The sequence below is a fragment of the Suricata suricatta genome, chromosome 1, assembly GCF_006229205.1.
Source record: "Suricata suricatta isolate VVHF042 chromosome 1, meerkat_22Aug2017_6uvM2_HiC, whole genome shotgun sequence".
Classification (NCBI taxonomy): Eukaryota; Metazoa; Chordata; class Mammalia; order Carnivora; family Herpestidae; genus Suricata; species Suricata suricatta.
In genome coordinates, this window is record NC_043700.1 from 129,176,016 (window position 1) to 129,195,273 (window position 19,258).

Below are 19,258 nucleotides of genomic sequence, written 5' to 3' on the forward strand. Positions count from 1 at the left end.
AGAGCCTAGCATGGGACTTGAACTCCTGAACTGTGAGATCGTGACCCGAGCCAAAACCAAGATTCAGACACCCAACCAACTGAGCCACCCAGGTGCCCCAAGATATTTAGATTCTCTAAACGTTCAACAAATTGTGTTGTACCTATTTTGTATTTAAATTATTAAAATTAGGTCGTACAATTGAGGGAGGAAAATCCCTTAAAATTGCATGTTCACTGCCTTAAAGCTGTGCTTTAATTTTTGTCTTCCAGAGTCCTAAGGTTTCACAGGCTGCCCTGGAAAGTGTTGATGGAGGAAAAGGGAGATGAAGTGAATGAGTCTCTGGCTTTTGGAAAACCATCCCTGATTCTATATTATGGAATCTTTATGTTTTTTATGGACTGTGGGAGTTCTAAGGAACATTTCATTTGAAGGGGGAAAAAAAGAATTCCTTAGCTAAAAGAAGAAAAGAGCCTGTGTTTTTTAGCTATATATATATACATATATATATTAATTGACTCTAAATTATATATATATGATATGATATATATATATGATATATATATGATAAATAAATATATATACATATATATATATTAATTGACTCTAAATGCAAACCCACTCTAGCTTAAATAGGGAGAAAGATTTTATCGACTATTGTATTTGGGAAGTCAAGGGTTTTCTGGCTTCGGGCATTGTTGAATGAAAGGTATCAAACTATAGCATCAGGATGAGTTTTTTTTTCCTTTTTGCTTTCCTTTCAGTTGACTTCATTCTCAGGAGGGAACTTCCATGTGACAGCGAAGATGCCCCTCAGGATCTCTAGTGCTGTGTAGTTCTTTCCATGTGCAGTCTCAGAAGAAAAGAATCTGTCCCTTTGTGTCTCTATTGCTCCTTCAAAAAGACTCTGCTAAGGGCGCCTGCGTGGTTCAGTTGGTAAAGCACCTGACTCTTGATCTCAGCTCAGGTCATGATCTCAGGGTCCTGAGATTGAGCCCCACATCAAGCCCTGTCTCCCTCTCTCTCTGCCCCTCTCTTGCTCACTCACACAACACGCACACAGACCCTCTCTCTCTCTAAAAAAACTTAAAAATGAAATAAAATAAATACTAATTAAAAAACAAAATGACACTCTTAGGTCATCTGCCCACACTTAAACCGGAAGAAATCTAACTCGCCAACCTGGGGGCCACGTGCCTACTTCTGGGGCAGGGAAATTGCTTCCCAATATTATAACATGACAATAAAAGGAAAGAATATGGGAAAGAGAAAGAATAACTTTACCTACTGCATCAAAGTAATAGCAGACTTGTTTCATATTAATATCGGACCTCAGTTTTCAAAATGAATCTTGAAAGTGCAGGCCTAAAACATTTTAATATTCTTTGTTTATTAAAGCCAAATCAAAATCCATTCAGGAGAGTGACCTACTTATTAAAAACGTCTATGTCTTAAATATGTTTTAAGTACTTGTCCAGTTGTAATTTAAAGAAACATGTAAGACTGAAAGCACAGGTCAGGGCACCTGGGTGGCTCAGTCGGTTAAGCGCCCAACTTCTGCTCAGGTCACGATCTTAATGACAGATCGTAAGGCAAAGCTGAGGGCCAAGGACAAGCTAGCACAACCCCAGACCCCACAGGTGGGATATGTGTGATATTCCTCAGGCACTCCTGGCTGCCCAAGAACAAAGGAAAGGACAGAAAACAAACGGTTAAACTGAGTCTCCATCAGTTTACAAAGATCTCAGTGATATTACAAGAAAAAAACACTCTTATTTTCAGGAACTCCCTACTATCTTAATGACAATGCTTTGCAAAGGGGAAAAACAACCAAGCTTGACAATAGCTAGGTCTCCAATAGTCTGTAAATCCTCTTTAGCATATGGAGATCCCTTTATGAAACTTCCTCTTGGCTTTACCACCGCCCCCAACTCCACAGTATAGAATCAGTCACCCTGCAAACCCCAGTGCAGCTGTTCCTGCCTGCAGCTCCTGTCCCCGTGCTTTAATAAAATCTCCTTTTTGTACCAAAGGCATCTTCAAGATTTCTTTCTTGGCCATAGGCTCTGAACCCCCATTACCACAAAACTTCATCAATCTCACAATTCATGAGTTGGAGCCCCACATCAGGCTCTGCACTGGCAGTGTGGGACCTGCTTGGGATCCTCTCTCCCTCTCTCTTTTTGCCCCTCCCCCACTTGCGCTGTCTCCCTCAAAATAAATAAACTTAAAAAAAAAAAAAGACAGCACAGATTGAAAAAAGATACACTCTGCAACCAAAAATGAAAGCAAACAAACAAAAACCAGGAGTGGCTCTTCCACTTCCCTTTTCTCTTTCCCTTCACCCTTTCCTCAAGGTGTGGGGGGAGCAGAGTCAGATGGGCATCCCCTTGGTAGTAGGAAAGCCAAGGTGACCCAAGCCCAGCCCAGTGCAGGGGGTGGGGGGTGAGGGAACCGTGACAGGATGCCATGCCAACACCTCAGCATGTCACTGTACCACCTGTGCATAACCTGGATCTAATCCTGAAAACTCACCTAAATGATCTACTAACAATAACTAGCCTGTAGCTCTCAATATTGCCAAGGTCATGAAAGTCGAGGAAAGACTGAGAAATGATTACAAACTTACCCATTCGTTTAGCAAATATTAAGCTTACAGTGTAGTGGAAATGCATAAAACAAACACAACACGTTTGGAAATGAGTGCTAACAGGGGGGGGGGGGGGGGGGGGAGGAGAGAAAGAAAGAAAAGCAGGGTAAGGGGATAGGGAGTGACAAGGGTTGCTACATGAGGGCAGATGGCCAGGCAAGGAGGGGACGTTTGAGCAGATGAATGAAACTGGAAGGGAGCTTTGCAAATATCTAGAAGAACATCCTAACCTGAAGTAACAAGTGTCAAGACCCTGAAGCCAGACTATCTTCTGGCTTCAGGAAAAGAACAAAAAGGCCAGAGTGTGGGGAGAGGTTGAACAAGGGAAGGAAAGCTAGGAATCAGGCTGAGGGAGTGACCGGTGGCCAGACCGTAGCAAGGCCTTGGAGGTCAGGATAAGGATTTGGGATTTGATTCTCAGTGTGATGGGAAGCCACCAGAGAGGGCGGAATGTGGGAGTGTCATGAATCAATCACAACTATCGGCTGTGAACCAAATAGACAATTTGGAGCCAAGAACAGAGGCAGATCAGATGGAAGACTCTTAACTGTAGCCAAGGTGAGGGATGACGTTGGCTTGGGCTCAGGCAGTAAAGGTAGGAGAAAAGAAAATGGCTCCAAAAACAGAAACACCGAGCATTTCAGAGGCAAACAGTTCTGTGATTATAAACAACCCTCTCCTATTGGGGTTTTTGTTCTTGTTTTGTTGGGCGGAGGGGTAATGCATACAGAACAAGAAATCCATTCACTGCCATTTTGCCTAATTTCACCAGAAAGCACCTATTCATCCACCACAGCTTGCTCAGATGTCTTCCCTCCCACACAGCTTTCAGCCCCAGCATTCTTCAGCCCCACTTCTTCAGACTCCTACAGCATTCTCCCCTGGGACAAAGAAAAAAACAAAAACAAAAAACCAAAAATACAAGGACTTGCCACTTTCTGTGTGATTAATGGTGTTGTCTCCACTTCTAAATTCTAAGCTTCTGTAATGCAGCTTGGGCAGCATATAGCCTCAGGACTACTAGAGCCTGTCATCGTATGCATTTCATCAAATATGTGTCAAATATCTAAATAAAATCACTAATAGAAGCATTTTCCAGGGCACCTGTGTTATAGCAAATACTCGTCACCCAGGAAGAGACAAGCTACAAGCACCGGGGGAGTCGGTGGTGCCGGCCCAGCAGAGTCACCTCCAAAGGCCAAGCGTCTGGCTCGGGATTCACTGGTCTTTCATACATACGTGCTTCCGGGATGAGCAGGGCTAGTAGAGTCAAGCTTCAGGTTCCTGGCTATAGGCTGGTAACAGAAGGCAAGATCTGAAGGCAAGATCTGAAGGCAAGATCATGCAAGGGGAGTATCTGGCCCAGATCTCTGGCTGCGTCTTTTTATCTGCTTTTTTACCTGCTTTCCTTCTCACCTGGGTGGCTCAGTCGGTTAGACATCTGACTCTTGTTTTCAGCTCAGGTCATGATCTCAAGTTTTCATGAATGAGTTCAAGCCCCACTGTTTGTGCAGAGCCTGCTTGCGATTCTCTCTTTTTCCCACTCTCTCTCTCTGCCGCTCCTCTGCTCACACTATTTCTATTTCCTCAAAATAAATAAATAAAGTTAAAAACATAATAAGAAGCATTTTCCAGAAAGAGATATTAAACCAGGAGACTTCTTGGCTGAAGATACAGTATCTCATTTGTCACCCCACTTGTTAAAAATTACGGTAGAATCCACTGGACAGAACAGTGGACAGAAAGCCTCTCCCCTGCCTCATCCTGAGCAAAATCCTGCCTCTTCAGGAACATTTTCAGAACCTGCCTTACAAAAAACAAGCCCTGAAAATTCCTTCCACTTAGGTAATTGGTGCTCTTTTACTTCTATCTGATGTAGCAACAGCTAGACGTCAGGACAGCCTGCACCAAAAGATGGTTGCTATAATAAACTGGCCTTGACCAAGGCCAAATCCTCAGCTGGCTCAGGGAGAGCATTGTCAGGTGTGCGTTCCCCAGACCTCAGGTTCAGCACCTTCTCCCAATCACAGAGCTTGCTTCCACTGACTCTGTATAACTGTAAGAGTATACTTTCTATAAACTCTTTCTAAGGAATGTTTAGGCATTTTCTATCCCTGGCTTATCTGAAAAAAATGTAAATTCATTGTGATGGTTTTGTCCAAATACGTTTCTTGATTTTTTAACTTTCCATCTGCTTCAGTAGATTTCCATAAACCTAGAGATGTGTCTTTCTTTATCATTGTTGTGTCTCCAGACCCAGAACAGTGATGGACACAGCAGGCACAAAATATACGCCTTTTACTTTATAAAGCCAGAGAAACAGTAATTTGAAAGCTTTCCCAACTCTAACCTGTGATTCCCAATTGATTTTTATAACTGGCGAGGATGTATCTTAACTAAGTCAAGGATGTAGTTTTCAAAGCTTTTCAAAAAAAATTCACTTATTTTCAAAATATATATCCTATTTCACTTTGAGAGGAGACTGACTGTTTGGTCCCACTCTCCCAGACGTCCTGCTTGCTAATCATAGCTTGGGGCTCAAAGGGATCTAAAATATTTTAGTTCACCAAGATAGAATGCATCCTCTGCTTCCAGAGCTATCCAGGGCATCTTTTCCAGATACAGAGCCAAGAGGCCAGCGAGCAACCAGAACTGCTACATGCTTCCTACAACAGCCACGGGGCACATATCAGAGGGATTCTTGACCCCCACAAAGTGCCATAAAAGGCCTTGAAGGGACCTCAGCCCGGGGTGTAACGTGGGCATTGAGAGAACTTGCCCCTTCCCACAGTGCAGAGACTATCACTGAACCGACAGCTGCTTTCGTGCTGTCTGGGTATTTATTCTCTACAGACACTAAGAATCTAACAGCTTTTCCTGCAGTTGTCTGTATCCTCCTGTGTACCTTCATCAGAGTATTTAATTTACAACTTAATAGTCTTGATTCTGAAGGAGGCTTTTTTGCTCTTTATATTAAAATAACAGCTCAGAGAAACATTTTTTTAGAGTTGTTGCTTTCCAGAGCTTTTATTTCTACCAACATACACCCACCGTCTTTTTACATGGTAAAAGAAAAGTTATTCCGAATGCTTTCTTAAACAAGCGAGAAGGTTATGACTACTGAGGCCAAAGACTGAGGGGAGAGGTTAGCCCAGAGAGAGGCAGAGCAGAGAGGCCAGCTGCTGGCTGTCCCTTTGAGGGCACTGGCCAAACCAAGCAAACTGAAGCAGTGGCTTCTAGAGCATCAAGGGCCGCAGGAACAATAGATAAAATTGACAGCTGGCTCAAGGTGGGAATCTCTAGTCTCCAACCAGAGACCTTTCGAAGGTGGGATCTCAAAGGGCTACAGCCTTTAAGGAGAAAGAAGGAAAAAATCACCCATCCTTCATGCTGAGACACCAGCCACTGGTGGTGTCACTGTCTTTATCAGACCTTATTGCTAAGTGAAAGGGAAAAATAATTTTCCCCAAAGGATTTAAAACAACTTGGCAATTAAAAGGAATTAACTACTTACAAACACAACATGGATGAGTCTCAAAAACATTATGCAGAGAATTTAAAACCACAAGATGGCTCTCATTTGGATTTACAGGCCTAATCCTCACTGTTGACATGGTTCAACAAACATCAAGCCAATAATATCGTTTAAAGTGGTCCCAGATTGCTCGCGCTCTATAGCAGGAGCAGACAAACTATTTGGGGTGCAGAACCAGAGAGCAAATGTTTTGGGCTTTGAGGGCCTTTCCATCACTGGTGCAACTACTTGACTCTGCTGTTGTAATGCAGAAACAAACACAGACAATGTGTAAATAAATAGGTGTGGGTGTTTTACAACAAAATTTTATTTACAAAAGTATGCAGAGAGCAGGATTTAGCCTATGGGCCATAGTTTGCAGATTCCTGCTTTGAAGGCTTAAAGGAAGATAAAAAGCCACAGAAAATGACAGATCATGGTGAAATATCTCTAAACACACAAATAAGATTCCATTAATGAGAAGCAATGGGGTGAGGGGGGGAGGCTCATACCCAGGAAAATATACAAAATCAATAAGCACGCTTCAAAACTTATTCAAGAGTAAGTACCTGTGAAAAAAAGCAAATATAACTCATGAAAATGAGAAATTTAAAAATTAAACTTAAAAATATCAATGAAAAAACATAACAGTGGACTAGATGGAACTGGAGAGCATTAGAGAAATTGTGTACTTGAAGATTGTCAAAAGAAAAGTCTAGAGAGACAAAGAAATGGAAATTATAAAAAAGAGATTAAGAGACATGAGGGATAGAATGAGAGAATCTAAAATTTGTTTTAATTAATCAGACTTCTAAAAAGACAGGAGTGGGAAACTGAGACAAAGAATATCTAAAGGATATCTAAGAACTTTTGAGAATTGTTTAAAAAAAAATGCCAATCCACAGATGAGAACCCAAGAAGTCACGAACAATTAACAAGAAATTCACACCTAGATATAGCAGAGTGATCTTCTAAAATAACAAAAACTGAGAAATGATCTTAAATACACTAGCAGAAATATTATCTCCAAAAAATGTCATAATTAGGCTGGTAGCTGACTTCTCAATACCAACTACAGAATGATCTTTCATGTACTCAGAGGAAAATAACTTACTACATATACACCCAGCAATAACTTCAAGAATGAGTATAAACATGTCTCTGAAGGCAAGGGAAATAAAAGCAAAAATGAACAATTGGGCCCTCATTAAGATAAAAAGCTTCTGCAGATCAGAGGAAACAATCCATAAAGCTAAAAGGCAACTGATGAAATGGGAGAAGATATTTGCAAATGACATATTAGATACACCCAATAAAACAAATAATCCAGTGAAGAAATGAATAGGCACTTCCCCAAAGAAGACATCCAGATGGCCTACAGACACATGAAAAGATCCTCAATGTCACTCATCATCAGGGAAATACAAATCAAAACCACACTGAGATATCACCTTATACCAGTCGGAGTGGCTAAAATTAACAACTCAGGAAACAACAGATGTTGGCAAGGATGTGAAGAAAGGGGAACCCTGTTACACTGTTGATGGGAATGCGCACACTGATGTAGTCACTCTGGAAAACTGTGGAGGGTCCTCAAAAAATTAAAAATAGAATTACCTTATGACCCAGCAATAGCACTACTAGGAACTTATCCAAAAAGATACAGGAGTGCTGATTCATAGGGGCACATGTACCCCAATGTTTATAGCAGCACTGTCAACAATAACCAAATTCTGGAAAGAGCTCAAATGTTCATTGATTGATGAATGGAAAAAGAAGTACACACACACACACACACACACACACACACACACACACACTAGAATACTACTTGGCAATGAAAGAGAATGAAATTTTGCTATTTGAAACATGGATGGAACGGGAGGGTATTATGTTAGTGAAATAAGTCAGTCAGAGAAGACAGATATCATGTTTTCACTCATGTGGGATTTGAGAAACTTAACAGAAGACCATAGGGGAAGAGAAAGAAAAGTAAGTTACAAATAGAGAGGGAGGCAAACCATAAGAGACACTTAAACACAGAGAACATGTGATGGGGGTGGGGAAAATGAGTGATGGGCATTGAGGATGGCACTTGAGATGAGCACTGGGTGTTGTATGTAACTGATGAATCATGGGAATCTATTCCCGAAGCCAAGACTACATTGTATGTTAGCTACCTTGACAATAAATTATTTTTTTTTAAATGAGTATAAAGTATATACCTTCAGAAAAATAAAAACAGGGAGTTAGCCATTATCAAACTGTGATTCCAGATGCTAAAACTGAGGTAAGAGGCGAGGAATAATGAGGCAAAACTATGGGTAAACATTGCCTGTATAAAGTAATAACCATGCTGCTGCTGACAATGATTATGGCAATTTGCGGGATTATGTAAGTAATTAAAATTCATGATATCATCTATCATAAATTGGTGGAGGGGTGGTGGTGAATGATTGAAATTCAAATTCTTGGGTACTTGAATTATTCAGGAGCGTAAGGATAGTGATACATGTTGGACCTTGGAAAGCAAGCAAAATAAAAATTATAAGGTAACCACAGAACAGATAGAAATGAGACCATTAACCTCCGATTAAGTAGAGAAAATGGAAAAAGGAAAGTATTAAGTCCAAAAGAAGGCAAGAAAAGAGAAAAAATGGACAAAATAAAATAATAAAAATTAAATCCAACTGTTATTACACTAAATATAAATTTTTTAATGTTTATTTATTTTTTAAGAAACAGAGAAAGAGCATGAGCAGGGGAGGGACAGAGAGAGAGGGAGACACAGAATCTGAAGCAGGCTCCAGGCTCTGAGATGTCAACACAGATCTCAACGTGGGGCTTGAACTCTTGAACAGCGAGATCATAACCTGAGCTGAAGTCGGACACTTAACCGAGTGAGCCACCCAGGTGCCCCTACACTAAATATAAATGTTGCTCTCCTACAGTGCTGATTCATGTAAAATGCTGCAACCTTTTGGAAATAGTTTGGAAGTATCTACACTAAAGTTAAACATGTTGATATCCTACTATGGCACAACTCCTAGTAAACTAATTCCTACTAAACTCCTACTAAACATACCAGCTAGAGAAAAGCTCTTGTGCATGTATTCTAGGAGACATTTACAACAAAGCTAAAAAATAGCACTGCTGTCCATCAGTAGTAAAGGAATATAAACTGTGACTTCTCATGCCCTCTAGGATACAGTCATTCATATTCTACTTATTGGCCTGGGTAAAAACTAGCCAGGGTAATACTGGGAAATAAGTTTTCAATTTATCATTGCCCTGCACACTTTCATATACTTGTATTCTATAATTTTACCATACATAAAAAGAAGGTAAGTAGGAATCAGAGAATTGTCAAAGGCTGCAAAGCCAGTGAGTGCTAGAGCCACAATTAGAAAATGTCTTTATGATTCTTTATCTCATCATCTCAATCATTATTCCAAAAAGTAACATCAAATACTACTACCATCAATTCACTATAAACCAGTGTTAAATAAGCAAAAGCAAGCACACAGCTTTTGTCTAAATCCCTACTAGGGCCCCTGGTTTTAAGTAACAACCCTAAATGCCAAGTTTGCCCCATCTCCCATCACATCCTACTCAGGCCTGGCAGAAAGCCACACCTCAGAAACAAAGACTGAGAACAACTCTGGCCAAAAGGGAGTCCTCATGACCACAGTACATTATCTATAGTCACGAGAAATGAACAGCCCTTAAATTGTCAACAGAATGCCCAACATGCAGCATAGCCACAGAGGGAATGATGGGAAAGCTAAGGCGAAGCTGAATGTGCCTTGGAAAGTCTCCTCATTCATACAGGAAAACTTCCCTCAAGACTGTTCTTTGTTACAGACCATGATCCAGGTCTATTTCTAGTGCTTCCAGTATGTTTACTATTTCCTATCATGGTTGCTCATCTAATCCTAAGATGTGCCAGGATATTTCAGGAAATCTTGACATTTCTAAAACCCTGAGTCTGTAAATATGACCAGGACAGGGTTGGAATTTTAAAAAGCAACCTTGGGGTGCCTAGGTGGCTTAGTTGGTTAAAGTGTCTGATTTCGGCTCAGGTCATGATCTCATGGCTCATGAGTTCAAGCCCCGCATCAGGTTCTGTGCTGACAGCTCGGAGCCTGGAGCCTGCTTGGGATTCTGTGTCTCCCTTTCTCTGTCTCTTTCCCACTCACACTCTGCCTCTTTCTCTCCAAAATAAATAAATGAAAAAAACATTAAAAAAAAAAAAAAGCAACCTTGAGTTTCAATGAATGAATCTGTGCAAGAAATTAGATGAAAGGTCTTTCCTAATGGGATTTTTCTAGCAAAGTCTACCTATCCTTGATATCCCATTATAATAAGAGAAGACTCGGGAATTTAGAAGATTACATTCTGGACATTGGACTTCTAAGGTAGGTATAAAACATTATTAGGGAAGACAAACATAAAAGCAGGAGTTCTAGGGATCATACGCTAAATCTGAGCAATATTTGCTTTCTAAGACGATGTTTACAGAAGCATGGCAATTCCCTCAAAGAACCTGAAAACTAGTTGCCTAAGTCCAAGAACTACAAAAGTTCTGACTTGAGATAGTGTTAGACTTTCTAGTGAACACGTGATAGCATTATTGCTTCCACAATGCTCTTGGAAAGATACATCTTATTGATGTCCAAACAAAACGGCTGCTCATTTTTCTATCAGCTTTTCTGAGAACTGGGCTAATTAATACAATGGATTGATTAATTCAAGTTATATTGAGTATGAAAAGGAAAAGGAAAAAAGGAACTCTTCTTTCTGAGGAAATAAAAACAAAAACAAGACTAAGAGTCCCCCCAAATCAGTCACTTGCTGATTTTCAGTCAAGATCAAAGGGAAGAATCTGGGCCCTAGGTGGCTCAGTCAGTGGAGTGTGTGACTCTTGAACTCAGAGATTACTTAAAAATAAAATCTTAAAAAAAAAAAATCAAAGGAAAGAATCAAAGAGTAAGAATTAAGGGGAAAAGTATGGGGGGTAGTAAGAACAGAAGAGCAGCTGACCATTAGGGTACCCTGTTTGCAAATGTTCCTTTGGGAGCAAATCCATCTAGTTTGACAAGAATATAAATTATAGTACCATACCAGACATACCTATAGTCAATTAAAAGATAGTTGCCTAAGGGACGTCTGGGTGGCTCAGTAGGCTAAGTATCCAAATTTGGCTCAGGTCATGATCTCACAGTTTATGGGTTTGAGCCCCATATCAGGCTCTCTGTTGATGTCTCAGAGCCTGGAGCCTGTTTCAGATTCTGTGTCTCCATCCCTCTCTGACCCTCCCCCACTCTTGCTCTGTCTCTCTGTCTCTCTCAAAAATAAATAAACATTTAAAATTTAAAAAAAAAAGATAGTTGCCTGAGTTCACCTACAAATCAAATGAAGTTTATGACTTGCTCAAGGCAGAGTCCACAGGGTCAGAGTCCAAATCATTAGGCTCAAAAAGAAAAACAAAACAAAAAACAAAAAACAAAACTAGCGGTTCATGGTCTCATTTCCCAGATGTTCCAGTCCAATAAAATCTAACTCTGTCATTGATATGGAAAACAAACAATCCTTATTTATAATAAGAAAAACTTAACCTTCCCCAAATCAGAAGAGGGTAGAGGTGAGGGAAAATGATGCAACACACACTTAGAAATATAGAATTTATTTACATTCACTGTAAGACAGTTTCACATTTGGTACACGGTAACCAGAAGAGATAGAACACTCCCAGAGTTGAACATGTCATTATATTGCTATCAAACATTGCTTATACTGCGTAAGTTGGGAAACACTTATCGTCTCCTTTAAAAAAATTTAAGGCTCAGTTTCCAAAGGGCAATTTTACCACTCATTCTTCTGTTTAAGAAACTGGGAACATCCTGAAATAAACCTCAAAGGGGTAGAGGGTAAGAAGCAGCACACAAACCTGGCTCATTCATACTCCCACTGAAGACAAAGTGATGTTTTTGTTGTTAAAGGCTCCTCCCGTTTGAAAATATGTCCTGGTACAAAATTAAACAAATCAGTAAACAGGAGAGGCACTATATATAGATCTCTACTGTACACACAAGGAAAACTTAAAGCTTTACCACCAGTGGCCCGCTAAAAAGTGTTTCTTCAAAATCTGCCTACATATAAAAGCACATACACAGTAACCTGTGTTCACCTTTCTTCAGTAAAGCTCACCAACTAGGATTTCTCTTCTAACACACTAGTAAAAAAAATACTTACATTTGCTTTCAAGTCTCAGATCAAGGGCCACAAATCTGTCCTTTCTCCTAAATCCCATCCCCCATTCTTATTTTCAACCTTGCAGTAGAACATAACCGTGGCAGTAACCTTGAACTGAGGTGTGGCCCTACTGTTTAGGTGATTGGAGGAGGGGCAGGGTGGGGAGGAGTGAGAAAGCTAAGCAGGAAAAGAGCTTGGGAAATTTTTTGAGAATTACCATATCAACAAGTTCCAAACTCAGTGAGTTCCAAAAGTGTTTTAGAAGCACTTTTTCCGGTACAAATATTTCATTCAATCAGCAATGACATCATCATTTTACAAAAGGCAGAATCTGTTTAAAGTCAGTAAACTACCGTATAATTCATGCAGCTATTGCTATGACAACAAAAGCCAAAAAGGGCCCCCAGGGGTTCTGCCTCTGGCATAAAGAGGTAGAGACAATCCATCCTACAGAAAAGATTAACAGTAAAACAAAAACAAAACCAAAACAGAAACAGTACAGAAACAGTAAAACAAAACAATATCCACTCTCTCTCTCGCATTCCATCAAAACCAACACATTCCATTTCTAGGGGCTGGTTCTGGTAAGCCAAATTTTATCACCATGGTGGGATTCAGTCCGATTCAAAGAGATCCATTGCCTACGATCATCTTGCTGTAATTCTTCTGCTGCTCTTCCTTAAAGGTGTCCTTCACCTTTGCTCTCTTCAGCCCTCCATCCCTGGGAATAGAAAGGCAAATAAATAAAAGATACTCCCAGCGATGATTTAAAAGCATTTGCTGTTAACACACACGCTGTGTGATGCCATGCCACTTAAGTGGCCTGTCAACAGTGGGGGGGATGGGGGCGCAAAGCACATGGGATCTGGAAGCAGAAAGACCAAGATTTCAGTCTCACCAAATGTGTGTTACTTTGGAGAAGGAACACTCTCTGTGATGCTTAATTAAAATATAGAATAATATCTCCACTCAATTTCCTTTTAGAAGTTAGGGTTGCTATGGATGTCTGGGTGGCTCAGTCGGTTAAGAGTCTGACTTCGGCTCAGGTCATGATCTCACCTCTCTTGGGTTCATGCCCCCTGTCGGGCTCTGCGCTGACGGCTCAGAACTTGGAGCCTGCCTCTTCCCATTCTGTCTCCCTCTCTCTCTGCCCCTCCCCTGCTCACGCTCTCTCTCTCTCACTCTCTCTCCCTGTAAATGGGTGTCTGCGTGGCTCAGTCTTTTAAGCATGCCCTCCCCCACTCGCACTCTGTCTCTCCCTCAAAAATGAATAATCACTGAAAAAAAATAAGTTATTCAATATTTAGACCTTTTTTTATATTTATTTTTCAGAGGAGAGACAGAGTGCAAGAGGGGAGGAGCAGAGAAAGAAACACACACACCACACACACACACACACACACACACACACACACACACACACACACAGAAGCTGAAGCAGGCTCTAGGCTCCAAGCTGTCAGCACAGAGCTGGGTGCAGGGCCCGAACTCACAAACCGTGAGACCTGAGCTGAAGTCGGACGTTTAACTAATTGAGCTACCCAGGTGCCCCCGGACTTTATATTAAAACTAGGATTCTTTGCCTGTCTTTTTTCCCAAGGAAAACAAAATATTATTTTCTTTCATCTGATCAACCTATGTCTTACTAGAAAACCCATATGGAAAATTTAAGATACACTCAAATAATGGTGAGGGTATTGTATATGTATGGGTAAATTCCTTAAAGAGAAATGGGTTAATAGTTACTCAAATCTAATCTTATGTCTACCAAGTTGTATTTTCATTCAAAGCACTATATATTTCAAGCATTTATGACCTTCCATATTCCAAAACAGACTCAGAATAAAAACAAACAACAAAATCATAAATTGCATTTAACCAGTAGTTAGTGCCTATGTAAGCAGCATTCCTTAATTCAGAGTCTGTGAATCTTTGAACTCTCTCCACAGTGGTGAAAACACATAGCTGCCCGGGTTATAAGGCCTCTGCATGCCTTTCCTTCTTTGGTCAACACAAAGGAAAAACAAACTGTAAGCTCTGTGAAGAGACCTGGACCATAAGGGGCCACGATCTCTCTCCTAATGTTTTTGATTTTAACTCCTGAGAGAGCATGGACGGTGAACTTGCTTACTTTATGCTGTGCCTGTTTAATTTTAACCCAGTTAAGCACAAATGTTTACCAAGTGCCTTCTGATGATGATGAATGGATCACAGGTTAGCCCATGAACTCAGTGCCATGAGGACAGAACTTGACCTACAAACAGAAGGCCCACCTGAACCACTGCAATGTTCTGGCCTCTAGACTCAAAACCAAGACTTGGCCCACCAGTAAGTCCTCAACTTAAATAAAACAAGACTGCGGTCCACACATCTTCCCGGGGGTCAGCTGTACGAAATTTCCATGAAACAAGGGTATAAATTGTTAGCTCTCCCAGAACTGTCCCCCAAAGCCTCCTTTATCCAGAAGAGCTGCCTCCAACTATTCACAGCACTTACGTAAATTCTGAATAGTAAGAACTAAGTGGGGGAGGTGGAGGCAAAAGAAAAGGCATTCTATCTTTCCTAAAGTCCAAGCCAAACCTGACAAAAATATTTGCCCTTGAGCATCCTGACATTATTTTGATGCAACTCTCCCACGCACCCAGTAAACGCACACAGCTCTGAGCACCCCAACTGTGACTTGCCCCCTCTAGAGACTTTAAACCTTTACCGGTTCCCCTTTGCAATGGCAGCAGATCTGACTTCCTAAGGATAGCAGCAACCATATATAAAAACCTGTTTAAGATGATACAACTGATTTCTCACTTAACCTAGGAAAAAAAAACCATGTCGACATGTTAATTCATACTCTGTGTGTGAATGGCAGATAAACCCAGAAAGCCAGGGAGTCTTGCAAATGGCTTGATAAAAGAAAATTGAAAAATTCTGAGAATCTGACAGATTTTAAGCCAATCTGACTGGGATCTATCCTGTGGCTGACTTCTCCAGGCTGTTATCTTTCAAGGCTTTCTTCCTTTCTTTGGTGTCTGAGGCTACTGATCTCAAGCTCCCAGATTTTCATGTTACTTCAGGGCTTTGATGTCAGGTGAGAGGAAGCCCAGTAAAGAACTGAAAACAATGAGGAAAGAGGAGGCCAGATCCAGAGTGAACTTGGATTCACTAGGGCGTTGATAAACTAGGACATGGGTAAGCCTGTCATTTCCTGATATTATGATATCTGTAAGTTAGTTTCACCTATTTCAGCTTAGGTAGTGTGATACAAGTGTTAGTTTTAACCTAGCTTGACCCTAGTCCTGACCTTAGGGCCAGTCAAGTTGCCCTAAATCAAGAACTCATACTCTGGGATGATCAGCCAGGCATTTAATTAGAAGGCCACCCTCCTCCACAGGTGCCACTATAAGGCATCGGCTATCTTTGTCTCCCAGCAACTTCCCAACCTTTGTTAATTCACATAATGAGTTTTACAAATGGGTTTTCACTACAGAAATGATTGGCTTCCTAATTAGCATAACAGACGCCTGAAACAGGTTTCTTGGGTGAAATTGGTTATACTCAAGATATATGAATGGATAAAATAGTCTAGAGCTTTCCCTTTTGCATAAAGGAGTATAAAAACCCAGCAAGCTCTAATTCCAGAAGCTTAATTCCTAAACTGTCCTGGGTCCGTCTGTCTGCAGGTTCAGAAGTCCGTGGATGAACTGGCTGACAGACAGTCTGACTCAGTCAAATCCTGCTCCTAGAACATAACTGTAATTGCCTTAAGTGAACTTTTCATGCAAAGTGTTTTCAAAACACCAAAAATGATAAACAGAAGGACTTTATTAAACTTATAAGATTTGAAGGATGATCTGTTTTGTTTTGTTTTTTATTTTGAGGGGGGGGGAGGGCAGGGGAGGGGCAGCAATAGAGAGAAAGAATCCCAAGGAAGCTCTGCACTGTCAGCACAGAGCCCAACGCAGGGCTCAGACTCACAAACCCTGAGATCATGGCCTGAGACAAAATTAAGAGTGGATGCTTAACCAACCGAGCCATGCAGGTGCCCTGAAATATGAACTGTTTTATGCAAGCTTGCTAACATAATGTCTGTGTGTGTGAGAATTTAATCTCCCATTATAATCTAGGTAGATAGTTAACCGTCACTCACTGACACAGATTAAATGTTTATGCACCCTCCTCACTTCATATATTGAAGCCCTAACCTCCAATATGATGGTATTTAGAGAAGGAGCCCTTGAGGGATAATTAGGTTTAGATGAGGTCAGAAGAGTGGTCACTAGGGGCGCTTGGGTGGTTCAGTCGGTTAAACGTCCGACTTTGGCTCAGGTCATGATCTCATGGTTCGTGGGTTTGAGCCTGCATCGGGCTCTGTGCTGACAGCTAGCTCAGAGCCTGGAGCCTGTCTTCAGATTCTGTGTCTCCCTCTCTCTCTGACCCTCCCCTGCTCATGCTGTCTCTCTCTCTCTAAAATAAATAAAAACAGTAAAAAAAAAAAAAAAAAGAGTGGTCACTAATCCTCAAGATAGGATTGGTGCCCGTATAAGGAGAGACACCTGTGAGCTTGCTCGCTTCTCTCTCCCCATACTCATACAAAGAAGAGATTGTGTAAACACAAGGCAAGAAGGCAGCCATTTACCAGCCAAAAGGGAGAGACAGCTCTCACCAGAGACTGACCTTGTTGGCACTCTGATCTCAGATTTCCAGCCTTCAGAACTGTGAGAAATCAATTTGTTTTTTAAGCCACCCCGTGTATGGTAGTTTGTTATGACAGGCCAAGTAGACTAATACACTCCCCTACATTCAGCCTTCCTCAAACCAACAAACAAAAAATTAAACCCGAAGTTTCCTTAACTAAAATATTTCACTTATTTCCTTGCAAGCTTTTAAGTTTTCTCTAATATAGTTATAGCTAGTGTTGAATATGAACAAGCCTATTAGTTGCCCCTTGCTCCCAGGGTCCGTTCCCCACCCCCAAATCTATTCTCATGGTCTTCTTCAGTAAAAAAACACTACATTTTAAGTAGACACACGGCCATCCAGAGCAAAGTGGCATTCTCCAGGCTTCTTTGCAACTGCTGTCATAGAACTTGAGTTCTAGCCAATGGATACAAACGGAAGTGGCATGTCCAACTTATAGTGCTAGTAATGAGAGGGATGTGTCCTTGTTTTAAGTCTTCCCTATTGGCCATTTTCTGGACACATGGAATCTCCCTGAAGCCATCAGCTTGGACCCTAAAGTAGAAGCACACTGAGGACAGAGGAATAGAGAACGACCTGTTATACCAGCCTACACTGTCCATGTTTAAGCAAGAGGGATAAACTGCTACCTTATTTACGTAAACCACTCTGTCAGCTAAACCTCTGGCTAGCTAGCACAATAAGTGATGTTATAAACGTGATTTGGGGGGGGGGGGGGCGGCAGAGTGCCTGAGTGGTGGAATGTCCAACTCTTGATTTCAGCTCAGGTTATGATCCCAGGGTCGTGAGATTGAGCCCCGTGTTGGGCTCTGTGCTGAGCGTGGAACCTGTGTAAGACACCCTCTCTCCTTCTCTCCCCCACTCGCTCATTCAAAATAAATAAATAAATAAACTTTTAAATAAATAAACTTATCTCTCAAAATAAACTTTTAAAAATAAATAAATGATGAAAATAAAAGTGATTTTTTTTAATTAAAAAAAAAAAGATAGTACTCCTGAAAAATTTCTTACCAGGGAAGTTCAGTCAGGCCTCCTTGTACAGCTATAGCAGACTTAACCCTGTTGGCGAACTGGACGGCATCTTCTCCTTCCTGGGGAAGAGAAAATTACAGGTACATCCTGCGAATGGGGCTTCCAAATCATTCTTGAAATATCTCCTAATCATTTAGATTTGTTTCCAAATGTAAGATTCACCTTTTAGCTCAGTTCTGTTCTCAATCATAGCAAATAGATATCATTTGGTCTACCAAGAAACTACAGTGCCATAATGTTTAATTTTTATCACGTATACATATTAATTTTGCTCTTTGTTGGTCTTACCAATATGTAACATTCCATAATATCTGTAGGGCTCGCTAAACCAACAGCAACTATAAAAACTATTATGAAGAAGAGTTTCTGAATATAAAATGGCATGACTTGAAGACCGCTAAATACATTTCATTTTAAATGACTCGTGTGCTGAGACAGCAGAAAGGAAGCCCAGCTCCTGCTACTGTGAGGAAGGGAGGCACCCAGGTTTTCAGGGAAAAGTGTCTGCCCCTTGATCGGACTGGCTAAAGCACCAAAGACCAGTTGTTCTCTCTGGATACCTCTCTGGTCATGGGCGGCATGTACCACACGTCACACACGATGGCCCAGCTGGTCATCATTCGTAGCAGGTAGCTCACCATGTTGTATTTACTACTGTTCCAAAATGCATCTCCAAACTGAGGATTATACTGAAAAAAAAAAGAAAAAGAAAATATATTGCAGTTATGAACTAAGTGATGGCTTATCCACGTCGGTGTTTCCACTGTGACAGGCCGAGCATCTCTATTGGACTCCAAGAGAAAGAGAAGCTACTTTGCTCAATAGAAATGATCAAAAAAGTAAACCAGGCCAGCCCACTCCTCTGACCAGAGCCTCAGAATGCTGCAATAAGAGGGTTGTCCACATGGGTCTTAAATATCTGTCTCCCACTCAACTAAAATTGGGTAAAAGTAGGCACAGTACCTGTCTTGCTTATCACTGTGTCCTCAGTACTTAATACAATGCCTGGTGCACAGTCCCCTGGTACCTGTCTGTATACATACCAACAGAGAGAGAATGATGCAGCAAACAGGGCAAAATGTAAACAGTTGGTGAGTCTGAGTAAAGAGTGTATACAAATGGCTTAAAGAAGA

The 19,258-nt window shown here is 41.0% G+C and overlaps 1 protein-coding gene across 6 annotated transcripts in view; it reads right to left on the reverse strand.

The window, feature by feature from the left end:
* Positions 1–11,813: 11,813 nt before the first annotated feature.
* The window catches only part of GPAT3 (glycerol-3-phosphate acyltransferase 3), a 58,999-nt gene continuing 51,554 nt past the window's right edge, over positions 11,814–19,258 (reverse strand). For all 6 annotated transcript variants that reach the window (XM_029943819.1, XM_029943855.1, XM_029943828.1 and 3 more), the window contains 3 exons: positions 18,686–18,814; positions 18,105–18,184; positions 11,814–13,119 (listed from right to left, as the gene is read on the reverse strand). In XM_029943819.1, the coding sequence (XP_029799679.1) occupies positions 13,023–13,119; positions 18,105–18,184; positions 18,686–18,814 (306 nt within the window). In that variant the 3' untranslated portion in view covers positions 11,814–13,022. The remainder of the gene's footprint in view (positions 13,120–18,104; positions 18,185–18,685; positions 18,815–19,258) is intronic.